The sequence below is a fragment of the Ursus arctos genome, unplaced genomic scaffold, assembly GCF_023065955.2.
Source record: "Ursus arctos isolate Adak ecotype North America unplaced genomic scaffold, UrsArc2.0 scaffold_19, whole genome shotgun sequence".
Lineage (NCBI taxonomy): Eukaryota > Metazoa > Chordata > Mammalia > Carnivora > Ursidae > Ursus > Ursus arctos.
In genome coordinates, this window is record NW_026622863.1 from 30,284,420 (window position 1) to 30,300,515 (window position 16,096).

At 43.2% G+C, this 16,096-nt stretch overlaps 1 protein-coding gene across 5 annotated transcripts in view; it reads right to left on the reverse strand.

Annotated features, from left to right (window-relative positions):
* The window catches only part of ADAMTS18 (ADAM metallopeptidase with thrombospondin type 1 motif 18), a 137,421-nt gene that overhangs the window by 23,283 nt on the left and 98,042 nt on the right, over positions 1 to 16,096 (reverse strand). For all 5 annotated transcript variants that reach the window (XM_057314296.1, XM_057314297.1, XM_057314295.1 and 2 more), the window contains 2 exons: positions 15,871 to 15,994; positions 14,899 to 15,143 (listed from right to left, as the gene is read on the reverse strand). In XM_057314296.1, coding sequence (XP_057170279.1) covers positions 14,899 to 15,143; positions 15,871 to 15,994 — 369 coding nt within the window. The remainder of the gene's footprint in view (positions 1 to 14,898; positions 15,144 to 15,870; positions 15,995 to 16,096) is intronic.

Sequence of the window (16,096 nt, forward strand, 5' to 3'; positions counted from 1 at the left end):
GTTGATGGGCCTCGTCTCATTGGACACAATCGATCACTTCCTCCTTGCTTTGCCACCAGAAGCCCATTCTCGCAGTGCTTTTCCTGCCCCACAGAACTTCATTCCTAGTTTCTTTGGCTGAATCCTCCATATCTCCTAACTATTCATTATCAGAGTGACCCCCAACCTCTTGACCTCTCCTTTATCTGCACACGCTCCTTCATGTGATTTCATCCAGTGCTCTGATTTTAAGTACAATCCGCATGCTGACCACTCCCCAATTCATCACTCCACACCATATTTTCCAAGAGAACATTCTACAGTGATGACTCTACTCTAATCCCATGTTGCTCCGTATGGCAGCCACAAGCCACATGGGGCTACTGAGCATAGCATAGAACCATGGCTAAATAAACCTTTACATTTAATTTAAATCTAAGCTTAAATAACCACGTGTGGCCAGTGGCTGTCCTATTGGGCAGCAGAGCTGGAGATGAAGCCCGTGCTCTGAGGCCCATATTCACACATCCAGCTGCCTATGGAGCTTCTCTACTTGAATATATAAAAGGCATATCGACATTCAACGGCGACCTCATGATTCTCCTCCCTGTACCCTGTTCTTCTTAATCCCATGTAATAGCAACCAGCCCTTCCAATGGTTTAGGCCCAGATAAAAAGTTGGAAGCACCCCGATCTCCTTTTTCTCACACCCTGCATCGAATCACCCAGGAAATGGAGTTCTCTTCACGTTCAGTGTGCCTCCAGTCTGACCGTGTTTCACTTTGTCTATCGCCACTGTTGCTTCCTTGGTCTAAGCTCATCACCTCTTCTCATTTCCATGCTCATGGCGCCCTAGGGACGAGGAGAAGCCATATTCTTCACTAGAGGAGATAAGGCCGCACCATTTTAGTATTATAAAAATCATTCACTGACTGTTACTGAAGGGATGAAAAACAAACTGTCTTAGAACCCGCAAAGGAAAATCAAATGCTGCTGTGAAATTTGGGGGAGGGGGGAGGGCAGATCACATGACTCCCTAAAGCTTTGTAGCGCTCATTTCTTTTTTTAAGATTTTTATTTATGTATTTGACAGAGAGAGAGAGACAGCCAGCAAGAGAGGGACACAGGCAGGGGGAGTGGGAGAGGAAGAAGCAGGCTCCCAGCGGAGGAGCCTGATGTGGGGATCGATCCCAGGACTCTGGGATCAGACCTGAGCCGAAGGCAGACGGTTAACAACTGAGCCACCCAGGCGCCCCTGTAGCTGTCGTTTAATTAACAAAGTATCTTGGTGACGATTTCCACAAAGAAGCCACCAAAAAAAAAAAAAAAAGAGAATTTCAGTTCTCTTTGAGGATTTCTATTCCCCCCCCAAAGGGCAAACTTTTATATTGAGTTTCCCAACTACCTTCCCTCACAATTTAAATAAAAATATGTAAGGATCCTCCGAATAGTAAAACTTTTTTTAATTAAAAAAAATTATTTAAATTCCAGTTAGTTAACATAGTGTGTAATATTAGTTGCAGGTGAGCAATACAGTGATTCAGCCCTTCCATACGTCCCCCGGTGCTCATCACACAGGTGCCCTCCTTCCTCCCCATCACCTATCCCCCCCCATCTCTCTTCTGGTAACTCTCAGTTTGCTCTCTATAGTTAAGGCTCTGTTTCTTGGTTTGCCCCTCTCTCTCTTTTACCTTCTTTGCTCATTCGTTTCTTAAATTCCACATATGAGCGAGATCATACGGTATTTGTCTTTCTCTGACTGACTCATTTCACTTACCATAAGACTCTCTAGCTCCAGCCATGACATTGCAAGTGGCAAGATTTCATTCTTGCTTATGGCTGAGTCATATTCCATTGTAGGTATATACACCACATCTTCTCTACCAATTCATTAGTTGATGGACCCTTGGGCTGTTTCCAAATTTGGCTATTATAGATAATGCTGCTATAAATATTGGGATGCATATATCCCTTTGAATTAATATTTTTGTATTCTTGGGGTAAATAGTAGTGTAACTGTTAAACCATAGGGTAATTTTAACTTTTTGAGGAACCTCCGTACTGTTTTCCACAGTGGCTGCACCAGTTTGCATTCCCACCAACAGTGTAGGAGGGTTCCCCTTTCTCCGCATCCTCGCCAACACCTGTTGTTTCTTGTGTTGCCGATTTCAGCCATTCTTACTGGTGTAAGGTGTTATCTCATTATAGTTTTGATTTGTATTTCCCTGACGATCAACATTGAGCATCTTTTCATGTGTCTGTTGGGCATCTATACATTTTCTGTGGAGAAATGTCTGTTCGTGTTTTCTATCCATTTTTAATTGGCTCATTTGCTTCTAAGGGGTTGAGCTCTATGAGTTTTTAAAATATATTTCAGATACTAACCCTTTACTGGGTATGCCATTTGCAAATGTCTCCCATTCTGCAGCCCGCCTTTTAGTTTTGTTGATAGTTTCCTTCCCTGTGCAGCGGTTTTTTATTTTGATGTAGTCCCAGTAGTTTATTTTTGCTTTTGTTTCCCTTGCCTCAGGAGACATATCTAGAAAGATGTTGCTAAGGGCAATGCCAAAGAAGTTACTATGTTTTCTTCTAGGATTTTTATGATTTCAGGTCTCACATTTAGGTCTTCAATCCATTCGGAATTTATTTTTGTGTCTGGTGTAAGACAGTGGTCCAGTTTCATTCCTCTGCATGTTGCTGTCCAGTTTTCCCAACACCATTTGTTGAAGAGACTGTCTTTTTCCCACTGGATATTCTTTCCTTCTTTGCCAAAGATTAATTTCCCGTATAATTGTGGGTTCACGTCTGGGTTTTCTATTCTGTTCCATTCATCTCTGTGTCTATTTTTGTGCCAGTACCATACAGTTTTGTTCGCTAGAGTTTTGTAACATAACTTGAAGTCCAGAATTGTGATGCCTCCAGCTTTGCTTTTTTTCAAGATTGCTTTGGCTATTCAGGGTCTTTCCATACAGATTTGTACATTCCATACACATTTTAGGATTGTTTATTCTAGCTCTGTGAAAAATGCTGTTGGTATTTTAACGGGGATTGCATTAAATGTGTGGATTGCTTTGGGTAGTGCAGACATTTAAACAATATTTGTTCTTCCAATCCATGAGCATGAAATGTTTACTTCTTTCTGTCATCTTCAATTTCTTTCATCAGCATTTTATAGTTTTCAGGGTTCAGGTCTTCTACCTCTTTGGTTACGTTTAGTCCTTATCTTACTATTTTTGGAGCAATTATAAATGGAACTGATTTCTTAATTTCTCTTTCTACCGCTTCATTACTGGTATATAGAAATGCAACAGATTTCTGTATGTTCATTCTGTATCCTGTGACTTGACTGAATTCATGTGTCAGTTCCAGCAGTTTTGAGGGGGAGTCTTTAGGGTTTTCTGTATATAGCATCGTGTCATCTGCAAATAGTGAAAGTTTTACTTCTTTCTTGCTGATCTGAGTACCATTCTTTTCTTTTTGTTGTCTTATTGCTGTGGCTAGAACTTCCAGTTGAATAACAGTGGTGAGAGTAGACATCCCTGTCTTGTCCTGAACATAGAGGAAAAGCTCTGTTTTTCCCCATTTAGGATGATATTAGCTGTGGGTTTTTCATATACGGTCGTTGGTATGTTGAGTCATGTTCCCTCTAAATCTACTATGCTGAGGGGTTTTATCATGAATGGATGTTGTACTTTGTCAAGTGCTTTTTTGGTGTCTAGTGAAATGATCAGATGGCTCTCATCCTTTCTTTTATTAATGTGATGTATCATGTTGATTGATTTGCAAATATTGAACCACTCTTGCAACCCAGCAATAAAACCCACTTGATCGTGGTGAATGATTTCCTAAATGTTTTGCTGGATTCGGTTTGCTAGCATTTTGTTGAGGATTTCTGGCTCTACCTATCGGAGATCCTGGCCTGTAGTTCTCTTTTTTAGGGGACTCTTTATCTAGTTTTGAGGTAATGCTGGCCTCATAGAATGAATTTGGAAGTTTTCTTTCCTTTTCTATTTTTTGGAATAGATTGAGAAGAATAAGTATTTATTTGAAGAGTAAAATTCTTGAGCTAAAAGTAGAAACAGCAGCAAACAGAAGATTTGATTCCAAGAAGGCAGCTAATCCATTTCATATTATCAGTGCAGTAAGTTTACTTAGCCAGCCAAAGCAAGAAGAGAAGTAACTTACACACTTTACTATAAACATCCACAGGATTCTATGAATGTATTCATAGAATCTATGGCATATAGGACATATCATTTATATTTTATTTGCTGAACACGTTAATGCATTTAGTGAGCACGTAAATGCATAAAAGATGCTCAGCTTTAAAAAATGAGACGACTTAGGCTTGACTTAATGTCTATGTAGCCGCAAATTCACATGCAGAGCCGTGTGCACAATCGCGAAGGCTGAAAGACAATATTTGTATAAACCAGCAGAAAGCTGATTGAAGAGTCTAACATCAGCTCATACAGGCCTCTGAGAGACAGCAATTATTTAAACAAATAGACACCAAGGCCAAGTATATAAAAGATGAGTATTTGCCAGTTACAACATATTATTTGCTTCTCGATGATAATTAAGGTGTTGTCTGCCCTTTTCTTTATCCTGTATTGAGGAGCAAAGTGACCACGAACAGGATACGCGGCAATCATCTCGTCTCTCACTATTTGATGCTTGCAAATAGTCGATCCTTTGGAAACAGGCTGTCTGCCTAGCTAATGGAATCTCTGTTGGTCACTCTTTCACCCTATTCTCAGAGACAGGACTTTGTTTAAAAAAAAATCAATCCTACCCTAAAGAATAGCTACATAAATGGTGGGGCCTGATGCAAAATGAAAACACAAGGCCCTTTGTTTAAAAAAAAAAAATTATTGGGATGCCTGGGTGGCTCAGTTGGTTAAGTGTCTGCCTTTGGCTCAGGTCATGATCCTGGACTCCTGGGATCGAGCCCTGTGTTGGGCTCCCTGCTCAGCGGGGAGCCTGCTTCTCCCTCTCCCTCTCTCTCTGCTGCTCCCCTGTTCATGCTCTCTCACTTTCTAATAAATAAATAAAATCTTTAAAAATTATTAAAGATTTCATGTTAGTGACAGCAGAGCATTTGACCGAACACAGAGTCCTTCTGAGCCTGAGGCTTTGTGGATGTCACAGGTCCCACATCCATGAGGCCAGCTTTGCTGGACCTGTAGGTGGTCACATGCGCCAGTTTTAAGACACAATTTTAGATTTTCCAAATTCTTAATGACCCTGTGGTCTAACACTGATGTCACCTGCCCTTCCTATATGGAGACTAGCACCTCTGGGCAGGTGAGCCTGGCCGTCCCTTGGATCACAGACTGTCCCAGCCGAACCTGGACAGCAGCAGTATGACAACCACACAGCTGAGACCCCACCTGCCCCCGTGAACGCCGAGGAACTCGGCCGGGACAAGGGGCAATTTGAACACGATCGTTCCTCCACTCACATCTATTTTAAAGCATTTTCAGTGACCTTGTCGAAAGCAGTCAGTAACTGTTCTCGGCACTAGCGGAGAACACAGACTCCCTCCAGGTCACGGGAATGCCCCCCACCGCCCCCCGCCCGTGGCGCAAGATCACAATTCTGTTTCTGAGCCACCCCGCACTGCATGTCAGCCTGCACGGCGAGCTGCTAAATGCACACATTTAGAGAGACCGCCAGCGATTCAGTCTACTTAACTGGACCGAGTCCAGAGAATTTTCCAGCCAACTGGCACTGGGTCTCTAATTTACAGCTGGCAAGCAACCTCTGTAACTACTTCCAGGTCCTCAGTAGAACTGTTTAATGTCTACCTTTAACACGCGAACCACCTGACTTCAGACACAACATTCAGCAGCTCTGACGGCAGGGTGAAGAGTTATAAAATTTACGGCTTCTTAAGTTGGAAAACCACAGCAGGGCTGGACTCTACCAAGTACCCTCTGAAGGAGGGGGGCTTGGTTTCTGCTTAGGGCACACAAAGTTAAAACAAAGGACACACTGAGTCATCTTGGGTAAACGGCTTTCTTTCTTTTGCTCTCACTTTTAATTTGTAATGTTCGAACTACAAATGCCTTCCACCAGTTTTGTATTTTTTTTCATTGAAGGCCTTTTATTTGTTTATTGTAATTTTTATTTTTTAAAGATTTCATTTATTTCGAGACAGAGAGTGGAGGAGGGACAGTGGGAGAGGATCCCAAGCAGACTCCACACTGAGCATGGAGCCCCAGGTGGGGCTCGATCTCAGGACCGAGGGATCACCAGCCCAGCGGAAATTAAGAGTCAACCCACTGAGCCACCCAGGCACCCCCCATTTAAGGCCTTTAAAAAAAAAAAAAAAGGTGTCCTAATTCTCCCAAATGAATCAGAGAGTTACAAATAGGCTTTAAAGGCTGGTCTTTTAATTAACGCAAGCTAGAAAGCTGGTTTCTTGTCCTCAGTGACGTGTCTGACTGCCCTGCGATGACCGCAAAGCTCTTGGGGTTATTCTATGCCGGCGCAGTGTACGAGCAGGGGCTCATGACAGGGCACTAGCTGGTAAGGCTGGGACTCAAGTCTCTGATACTGTCTGACTCCAAAACTTGACGTCCTATCTCTTACCACACTCTTTCTCCAACCCCGAAACACAATGTCTAGGACCATACTGTAAAATTCGAAAAACTGTACGAGCCCTGGGAAGTGTTCTATCCCCGGGACTCAACAGCGGGCTACAGCATCCACCTCGGGCTTTGGGTTCAAACCTGGAGCCTGTGTTTCTGACCATGCGAACGTCTGGTTTCAGCATACGTGACTTTTAATCTCCTCAATCCATTTTCCCCTGGGCTTATTTAGAGGTTTCACTGACCCTGCTGTTGCGACAATTGAAAGAGGATACGCTTTGCAGACTGGCCCTTCCAGATAAACTGGGACTCGCACGGGACCTTACAGGTCGAGTGGCGCTCAGGGAAGGGATGGCTCTGTGGGGTGGAGTCATGTTTTTTGTAAGGTCCTGTAATTTCTGGAAGCCTCTGTGATGTCACAACTCTGCCCGTTGTCTTTGCCTCCTTGTTTGCTTCCAGGTTGGAAGGCCACCCCAGGGATCCTCAGGGCTAGTATGGGGATGGGGGGCTTGGACAAGACACAGCAGTGCAAAGACTCTGCCAGGAGCTGGGAAATGCATCTACGAGGCAGGGTCACAGGAGGGGGCGGACGACAGTTCTCATTCCACCGGCCCGCATTCCTCGGAGTTTAATGAAGAGAATAAATAGTGTTCTCTGACCCGTCACACAAGTATTTGCCATGAATTAACCGGGGGCCCAGGTTGCAAATAGCAAATGGCAGCCTCTAGACAAATGAGGTGGCATCACAAAAGCGCCTCAGAATCGTCCTCTGGAGCCTGAGCTTTCTCTCATCTGTTCCAAATTAATTCTCCATTACTTCTTTGCCTCTTTTGTGTTTCGTGTCTTCACTCAAGTCCGTGCTACTTGGCTAATCTCCTCTCCCCGCCACTGATTTTATCCTGCGGCACATCTTCACTCACGCCGGCCCCTTCCCCGTGGGGAGAGTTCCGACGGCAGGGGCACGAGGCAGGAGCTGCCTGAGAAGGTGACACTCCGCCCGTGTCACTGATCAATGGGCCTGTCCACCTGCTCCCCGCCGCGCCGTCGCCTCCTGGGGCTGCCGTGTGCAGGAAGTTGTTTATTACAGTAATTTTCCGGAGATGTCTTTTTCTGCCTTGAAACTGGCCTGCGGCTCACTGATTTCTCACTTACTGGCCTTACCACGGCTGCTGTCGCTGTCAGCGGCAGGACTCTCCCCTGTTAACGCTATTCAACGCCACGGGCTTCCTAAGAGTTAAACATCCCTTGTGCGGCTTCACACGGACGGAAACAGTCCTCAACATACAAGAGAGCTTGTGTTTTCAAGACTTTTCATAACGGAATGAACGCCGTCAGAACACAGGTGATCATATTTCATTCTTCGAATAGCAACCTGTGTTATCATGTCATCCTGAGTCCTGTTGGTAACACGGGGCTGAGATGACTGTATAATGAAACACTCACGACGAATTTCCTCACCTTCCCTCCCCCTGCAGGGCGGTTTGATACAGAGTATGACTCGGTTGTTGTTGTTGTTGTTGTTGTTGTTGTTTGTGTGTGTGTGTGTGTGTGTGTGTGTGTGTGTGTGTTTGAGAGAGAAGGAGACAGAGATGGAGAAAGAGAAATGAGGGAGACACAGAGACAAAGTGGAAGAAAGAGCCAGAAGGGAGAAGAGGAAGAAATGGGAGGGAAGAGGAGAAGGGGGAAGGAAAGGATGCATCAACTAGCAAAAAAGCTCACTTTCAGTCACTTCTTAAAAATGTGTCATCTCAAGGGGCACCTTATCATGAAAAAGTAAATTGTGTGTGTGTGTGTATGTGTTTTAAAGATTCACTTATTTGTTTTGGGGAGAGAGAGAGCACACATGGGTGTGACTAGTGCAGGGGCAGAGGAAGAAGGAGAGAGAGAATCTCAGGCAGGCTCTATGCTGAATGAGGATCCCAATTCGGGGCTCGATCCCAAGACCCAGAGATCATGACCTGAGCTGAAACCAAGAGTCAGACGCCTAACTGACTGAGCCACCCAGGTGCCCCAATGTTTTGTGTTTTTAATTCTTATTACCAAGGTCTCTTAAAACTCTGTGTTAAACAGGTCTTCTGCACAGTGCTTGCACAAAGTACAAAGTCCGTAACCTTACGTTACCTCTATCTCAGTCTCGACATGGAAATATATTTTCAGCTATCCTCAAAAAGCCCAACATATATCTGTATACCTCAGATTAAATGACTGTTTTTCAACAAAACCATGTGTAAATTTCAACTCTGATGTTCAATTTTCACATTTCTGTGAAACTGTTCAAATATAAGTCCTTACACAACACCCCCCTCACCCCCAATCCAGCTACGTGGGGTATAGAAGTAACACGTCTATCTTTTCTCATGTTCCCAAAGCCAATAAAATAAACATGATGTGGTATGGTCCATACATAATGTCCTAAAGACTTAACATACAAGCTGACTGTTCAATCCTTCAGATGACTAATGAGCATACTAGTTCAATAAGAAATTCTTTAGACTTTATGCCAGATTTACGTTGTGGGGAATACGCTGATAGAAGAAATATGTGGAAATTATCTAGTTTATAATAACTGTCTCTGTAGTGATCTCAGAAAGCTTATGATTGCCAAATCAATATTGATTTCTTTTTTTTTTTTGCTGGTGTGTGTGTGTGTGTGTGTGTGCGAGTGGTTTTTCCCTGGGCAATGCAGAAATTTAATACAGGGTCCTGAAAATTAGCTCCTTTTCTTCAAGTCATTTACAAGTATATGTACGAATGTACTTCAAAATAAAAACTTGATTGATGGACTTAAATAATGCCTTAAAAATTTAAGACCTAAGACAATCATATAAATCCTCGATTACCCTTAGGAGTTTCCCTTGGCCACCGAGGAAATCAATGGGGCCAGCTCTGTTTAAATTGACATCCACCTGTTGCAAATGTTGAAACATGTTGAGTCAAAGTTCCAGGGAGAATGAATGTTTGTAACAGAGACTGCATTTTAAATTGGGTGACTCAGTGATAGAAGTGAAGGTCTGTTTTCCATTTAGGTTAAACTGAGCTTCCCTATGAAGACATTCTAGAAGGTTTCGACATGTAAAAAGAACCAGACGCACAAAGCACTTCTTTTTGGTGTCAGGCCATGTGCTTATTTCTTAGGGTTAATGGACAAGAGTCAGTTATTCCCAGGATTGCATTACCTTTGCCTTGCACTGCGCTATGCCCAGGAAAAAAAAAAAAAGTGAGATCTGGTAAATCCACCACCCTGGGAGGGCAAGTTGCTACTCTCCCAAATTAAGCTAAATCTGCTGTGAACTAACTGGTCAGCAACTTCTTATGGGCAAATCATTCACTTTGGGAAAGGCAAGCATTTTAGGAAGCATATTGATTCCTCAAATGCAATTTAGGAGATCAAATTTCAATCCTCTAAGTGCTATTCACTCTACTTAACTTTAAACTGTACAGTTTTAAGAGGAGTCCTAAGAGATGATGAAATCCAGTGGCTTTTAAAATGTGTACCGCACAAGTTCAGACCTCTTCAGAGAACTTGGGATTATGACCGTGGTGTGGCACAGAAGGGGCTAGAATGAGAAGGAGAAGGCTGGCTACTCTGCCTGTCACTCCTGACTTCGGTCAGAAGCTCTCGTTTCATTTGCTTTCTTAATATTATTATTATTTGGGCATAGTTGACACACCATGTTATAATTGTTTCAGGTGTATGACATAATGATTCAACAAGCTTGTTCATTACGCTCTGCCCCCGCCAAGGGTAGCCACCGTCATTTGTCTTATTCATCACCTGCATGTATGACTTCTCAATTTGGAAAGAAGGTTCTAGTCTTGGAACGAATGAATACATTTTTTCAGTGGATGTCATTCATTCAGTAAACATTTTTGGGGGGCATCTACAATGTCCCAGATATCATGCCAGTTGTGGACGACGATGAGCAAGTCCTCTTTCTGCTACTGGGGTCTGGGGTGATATAAAGGCATTTCGGGACACTGCCATAGCATATAGTGGAAGACATGAGCTCAGCCTCATGTCTCAAATGAGAAGACTGGGACCCAGAGAGTCTAAGTGACTCATGCAGAGTGGCATAGGGAACAGCAGAGCCAACTAATTTATACATAGTTTTATGTATATTTATGTTCTAACCCATGCTGCTTCCAACAAGAATGGGATCCACATACAACACTCACTCTTCATGGACTACGATGTTTTGGCAACCTAATTTACGTCAAAACCATTGGTGTATCTCCAGTGTTTCATAGAGGACTGGGCATAGAATGGGCACCCAATGGATGTTTGCTGAATTTTCTTTCTATCAGACATGGAAGTGAAGAGAGGAGAACTGCTTTGAAGGTAGATATCTAGATCAGTACCACGGTGGCTGAAGACGGGAGCCAGCTAAGATATTGGGAGGACCTGATGAATACATACGAAGCAGAGAATCATTATCCCCCAGTGCCATCCCCATGTATTTTGACAAACATACCTTCTGCTAGATTGTACACTATAATAAGAACTTAGCGAACATTCAGTAATTTTAAGAGGCCAAGAGACAAAGTGCTTTCTTTCACAGACTTATACTTTCTGTGGAAGGAACAGCATTTTTCATTTTGGTAGGTTGGTTCCCACACTTTGATTCCAGCATCCCACAGGACTGTTAAAACACATTCAACATTTTATATTGGAGTGAACATATTTTTGGCTCCCAAAGTACTCATTTTGGTTCAATCCATAGCTGTACGGAAAGGCACGTGAACTTTATTTAACTTCCTTTAAAGAATATAGCCATGGATTACTTGGATACTGATATATAGTTTCATTTTGGAAAATGAACGTTACTGCTTATTGTGATTTTAAGTTTTAAAAATCACTGTGTTCTACTGAGTCTGGAAAGGTATGAAAATGTGATAAAAACTGACCAGAAATTTGTCGATGTCCCCCTGCGAGCAATAAAGTATAATTTAAAATTAAAGTCATTAACCCAAATTCTTTTAAAAGATAAAACAGACATAATACTAGGTTTCTAGATTTGATTTTCTTTTTTTTAGCTGCTAACATAGTTGCAACTTTTGAATGAAACCATAACTCCTTTAAAAATACAAGCAAGGCATGTCCAATTAATCATATGAGTTTCCCTCTAGATTGTTTTCAGACAGGCCACATTCCTAAGATGTTAATTAAAGCTTTCTTTCAATCTGTAAGTAGAATGAGTCCATAAAATAAGATTCTGTACAACAATAGCTAAACAAATGTGACCTTAATCTACAGTGGCAATACTACGACCCATATTAATAGATATTACTATAGTTCTTATTCTGTTCATATGAGAATAAGAAATTATTTTTAAAAAAATACATATCTGGTTGAACCTAAGGAAGACTTTGTTTTTATAATTTTATTTAGAGTTAGCCAATATTTCTCCTTACATTTTGACCTATTTGCAAGGAGGTGTCTGTATTGCAAGGAGACAGATGACGGACCTGGCCAATTTTGGAGAACTCCATCTCCAATTGAGGTCCTCCCACCATTTCTCAAAAACAGCTGCATCAGGAAAAATTGAGGATCTGGTGAACACTCCAAAGATGTAGGGGTCGGTCAAGGCGACACAATTCAGATGAATGAAATAAGGAGTTATGTTTAAATTAAGCAAAACATAAACAAAAATTCTTAGCCCCAGGCTGGGTGCACTGTTCAGTGACAAGGTGTCCATTATCTGGTTGATCTGATCAAGGCAGACAATGCCAGGGGGTATTTTAGGTGCCAAAGATTAAAGCAAGAGGGAGCTCTGTTATCCTGCCTTGCCCGCTCCGTCACTTCTCGTCTTATTCTTTGTTGTGGTTCTCCTGTAGATATATATTTAATGGCAAACCTTAAATTACAGGCAGAATTGTGAAAGCCCTATTAGAAAAGCTTTGTGTTTATGAACAAGACTGGAGAGAGAAACAAGGACAAAAAATGGTTGCTTGGCACGAAGTAGTGAAACACGTCTTTCTCCCCGGGTATGCTGCGCGCTCTGTTCTGACGGCCGTGGCAGCCGCCGTGAGAGGCACCTACCCCACTTGGTGACTTAGGTCGTTTTGCAGCCACAGACCGTGGTTTGTGTGCATTTGCTCAGAGCCCGATCAAAGGCCTCTTGGCAAAACTACTGAAGCATTGCTGCTCTAAAACGAACAGCTTGCAAGCTAAACACAACTCTCCGAAGAAAAGGGAACTTTCCTGAAGAGAAGGAAAAGAAGTTTCCGGCTCAGATGCTTGATAGGAAAAAGAACATTAAAAAAAAAAAAAGTGTGAAAAAAATATCCAGAAACCTTGAATCAGAATTCCACCTCTGTGCATTAGATTTAATGAAAGTGTAATTTCAGGGGCTGGATCCATTGCTGAGCTCCCAACCACCCTCAGTCCAGGTTTTTTTTGTTTTGTTTTTTGAGATTTTATTTATTTGAGAGAGAGAGAGAAAGAGAGAGAGAGAGAGACAGAAACAGAGCGTGAGCAGGGGGAGGAAGCAGAGGGAGAGGGAGAAGCAGACTCCCTGCTGAACAGGAAGCCTGAGGACCGGAGATGGTGACCTGAGGCAAAGGCAGACTGACGCTTAACCAGCTGAGTCGCCCTGGGCCCCTTTAGTCCAGTTTGACTTGGAGTTCCTGCTGTCCCTCCTAAATGAAAGAGTTGAGCGCGCTGGGAGAGTATTTCCTAACTACAGCTTCTCTCTGAGTAAGTGATGTGAGATCTCTGAGGGACCTCCCACCACACAGACAGAAGTGACAGGACCTAATATCTCAAGTGACAAGATGATAGGAATTTAAATGAATTTAAGTCATGGTCACCATCTAGAACCAAGGCTGCAAACTCAAGTATCTACCGGGGCCACAAGTTCCGTGTTGCTAGGCGATACCCAAGTCTCTATTTTTATACGACATCACGTGACATTACAGCATCTGTCCATTGTGTTTCTGTATTACACAGACGCGGGAGCTGGGTGTGGCTGGCAGTCACCAGTTTGCTGGCCATGGTCCGAGCTTTAGATTTTTACCAGTTTATGTATTTATTTCTTTTAAGCAGGCTCCACACCCAGCATGGAGCCCAATGCAGGGCTTGAACTCACGACCCTGACATCAAAACCTGAGCTGAAATCAAGAGTCAGATGCTTAACCAACTAAGCCACTCAGGCGCCCCCTTGAGATTCAGACTTTTAAAAAATATATATGTGAAAAGTTCGGAAGGCAAAGTGATAAGAATTGTTACATGGCTGTGACAGGCGCTTTGTAAGCATTGAACTTGTCTTCCATCATCCTTATAATAACCCTAACACTTAGCTAGTATTGTCTGTCCACTTTACAAACGTGGACATTAAGGGACACGGATGTTAAGAAATCTAACCCGATAACTTGTTCACATTATGCAGTTAGTTAAGAATCTGTCCTCTTAACCATACTAGGTGTACGACATCTGATTTAGAATCCAAAGTGACATGTTTTTTTCCAACGGTCTTCTACTCATCTTTCTTAGTAAATGTTTAAAGGCGGTGCCTTAAATAATAATAGTTAAATTAAGCTCATGTTTCCTTCATTTGAGAAGAGAGCAGCACGACCAGACTGAGTGGAGACATCATACTTGCAGAGGGAGGGGCGCCTGGTAATCTGGTACCTCGGGGGTCTGGTAATCTCAGCCCTCAGCAAGTGGTAGCCAGCGTGACTTCGACACAACCTCAGGCAAATCGACTGGCTCTGAAAGCTGCGATCGGCCCCACTTTACAAACAGAGAAGGCAACCTCAGAGACACGGACGAGGACAAGGAAAATGAACGTGTGACACTTGTCTCGCAGAATCCTCTGCAGGTACACTGGCTGATTACTATCCATGAACTTCTCTTCTCTTCCCTCCAAGGGAATGACAACTACACAAGTAAGGTGGTTTGCTCTGACTCAACCTTTCTTGGCGTTCAAGCAAGCGTTCTTTCTCCTCTATCATCCTACGTCCGACGCCAGGTTACCGATGTGAATAGCTACAGTGGTCTATCCAAATGGCAGACGCAGACACTATGGAATTATCTACAACGTGTTCCTACTATATTCCTTAGCATTCATGGCAGTCAAGTGCAATGCTGAGAGGCAGGCATCTAAATTTGAAAATCTGTGCATTCTCTTAGAGACCCATTGGACTCCTGCCCTTGTCCCCAAAATGGAGATGCTGTCTCTTCCTCTTTGCACTTTGCAATGTAGCTTATTAGGAAAGAAATCTGAACTAGAAGGACAGGAGTTCTTCAAGCTAGCTCAAAGTGGGGCCGTCACTATAAATACAGCAAGATGCACCGAGCAATAAACAAAGAGAAGGAGCTTACTTCAACGACCAGTGTCTCGTTGGTGGGTCCTGGTGCATACAGACGTTCTGGGTGGTTGAAGGCCCGCTGGTATTCAAACACGGTCCCAGCAAAGGGGAACTCCCCAGGCCAGTCGATGCTCCAGCCCCCCGTGAGGTAATACTTCTGCTCCAGGCTTCTGACCGCAAGGTAACTGGAGGAGAGCTGCAGCTCCTCGATCTCAATGCTTCGGGCCCCCGCTGGAATGGTGACTACTGGATAATATTCTAAATGGGAAGAATAGAACAGTGCTGTTTTCCATGTTGCACACTGGAGAAACAGGGCTAAAAATGCTCTGAGACATAGTGATGTCCACTTTTACAGAGTGGGGTTGTTGAATCATGAACAGACATTCATCCCTACTCTATGAAGTGCAAATAAATGATCAATTATTCCATTTTCCCAGTGGAAGGAACACCAGAGAGAAAGTGTGGTTCCCTTCCTAAGCACGTGTGTGTGGACAGAAGATACACTCTTCTTTCCAGAACAACCAAGGCCACGAAACTCAAGAACGCATTTTAGCATTAATATACTTGGAAGAAGTCTAGAGCCATGGTCCTCAATAGCGATATTCAGGAAACAGGGCTCCAGGTTTCATTTTACTCAAGATTTGTTTAGATAACGGCTACAAATATTCATCTGATGTCGAGAGTGTGGATCACGATTCACGTCCTGAACTGTAAGTTTCAAAGTCCGTCCTTTGTTGAGCAAAGGCCTGTGGGACATCGGACTAAACTGCAAAGTAAAAGGCATTTGATGGACACATCTCAGAGCTGCATGTGTGGACGGAACTCCTCTCACTGAGAAACCACCCACCCTCCCTTGGTCTTGCAAGGTGTCATCGCCATCATCCCGTGTGTGTCACGCGAGCTGGTAAACGGCTCGACCATGGCCAGCTTGACCTAAACGTGCTCGGCAGCAAACCGCAGCAATGAAACGGCATGCAACTCTTACCGTTGGCTTTATGCTGGTTGAGGTACAGGCCTTTATAAAACTTGCAAGTTGAATTATCCCCTTTGCAAACACCACATGCATCCAAAACTGCTTTAGAGCCAAGTTCATGATCGCATCCCACTGGCTGTGACAAAAATAAAAAAATAATACCCACAAAGTGAGAAAAAAATCAGAAAAGCCAGTGGCTAAAAATAACCAAGAGGTTCGTGGGTCTCTGCCTTCAGAA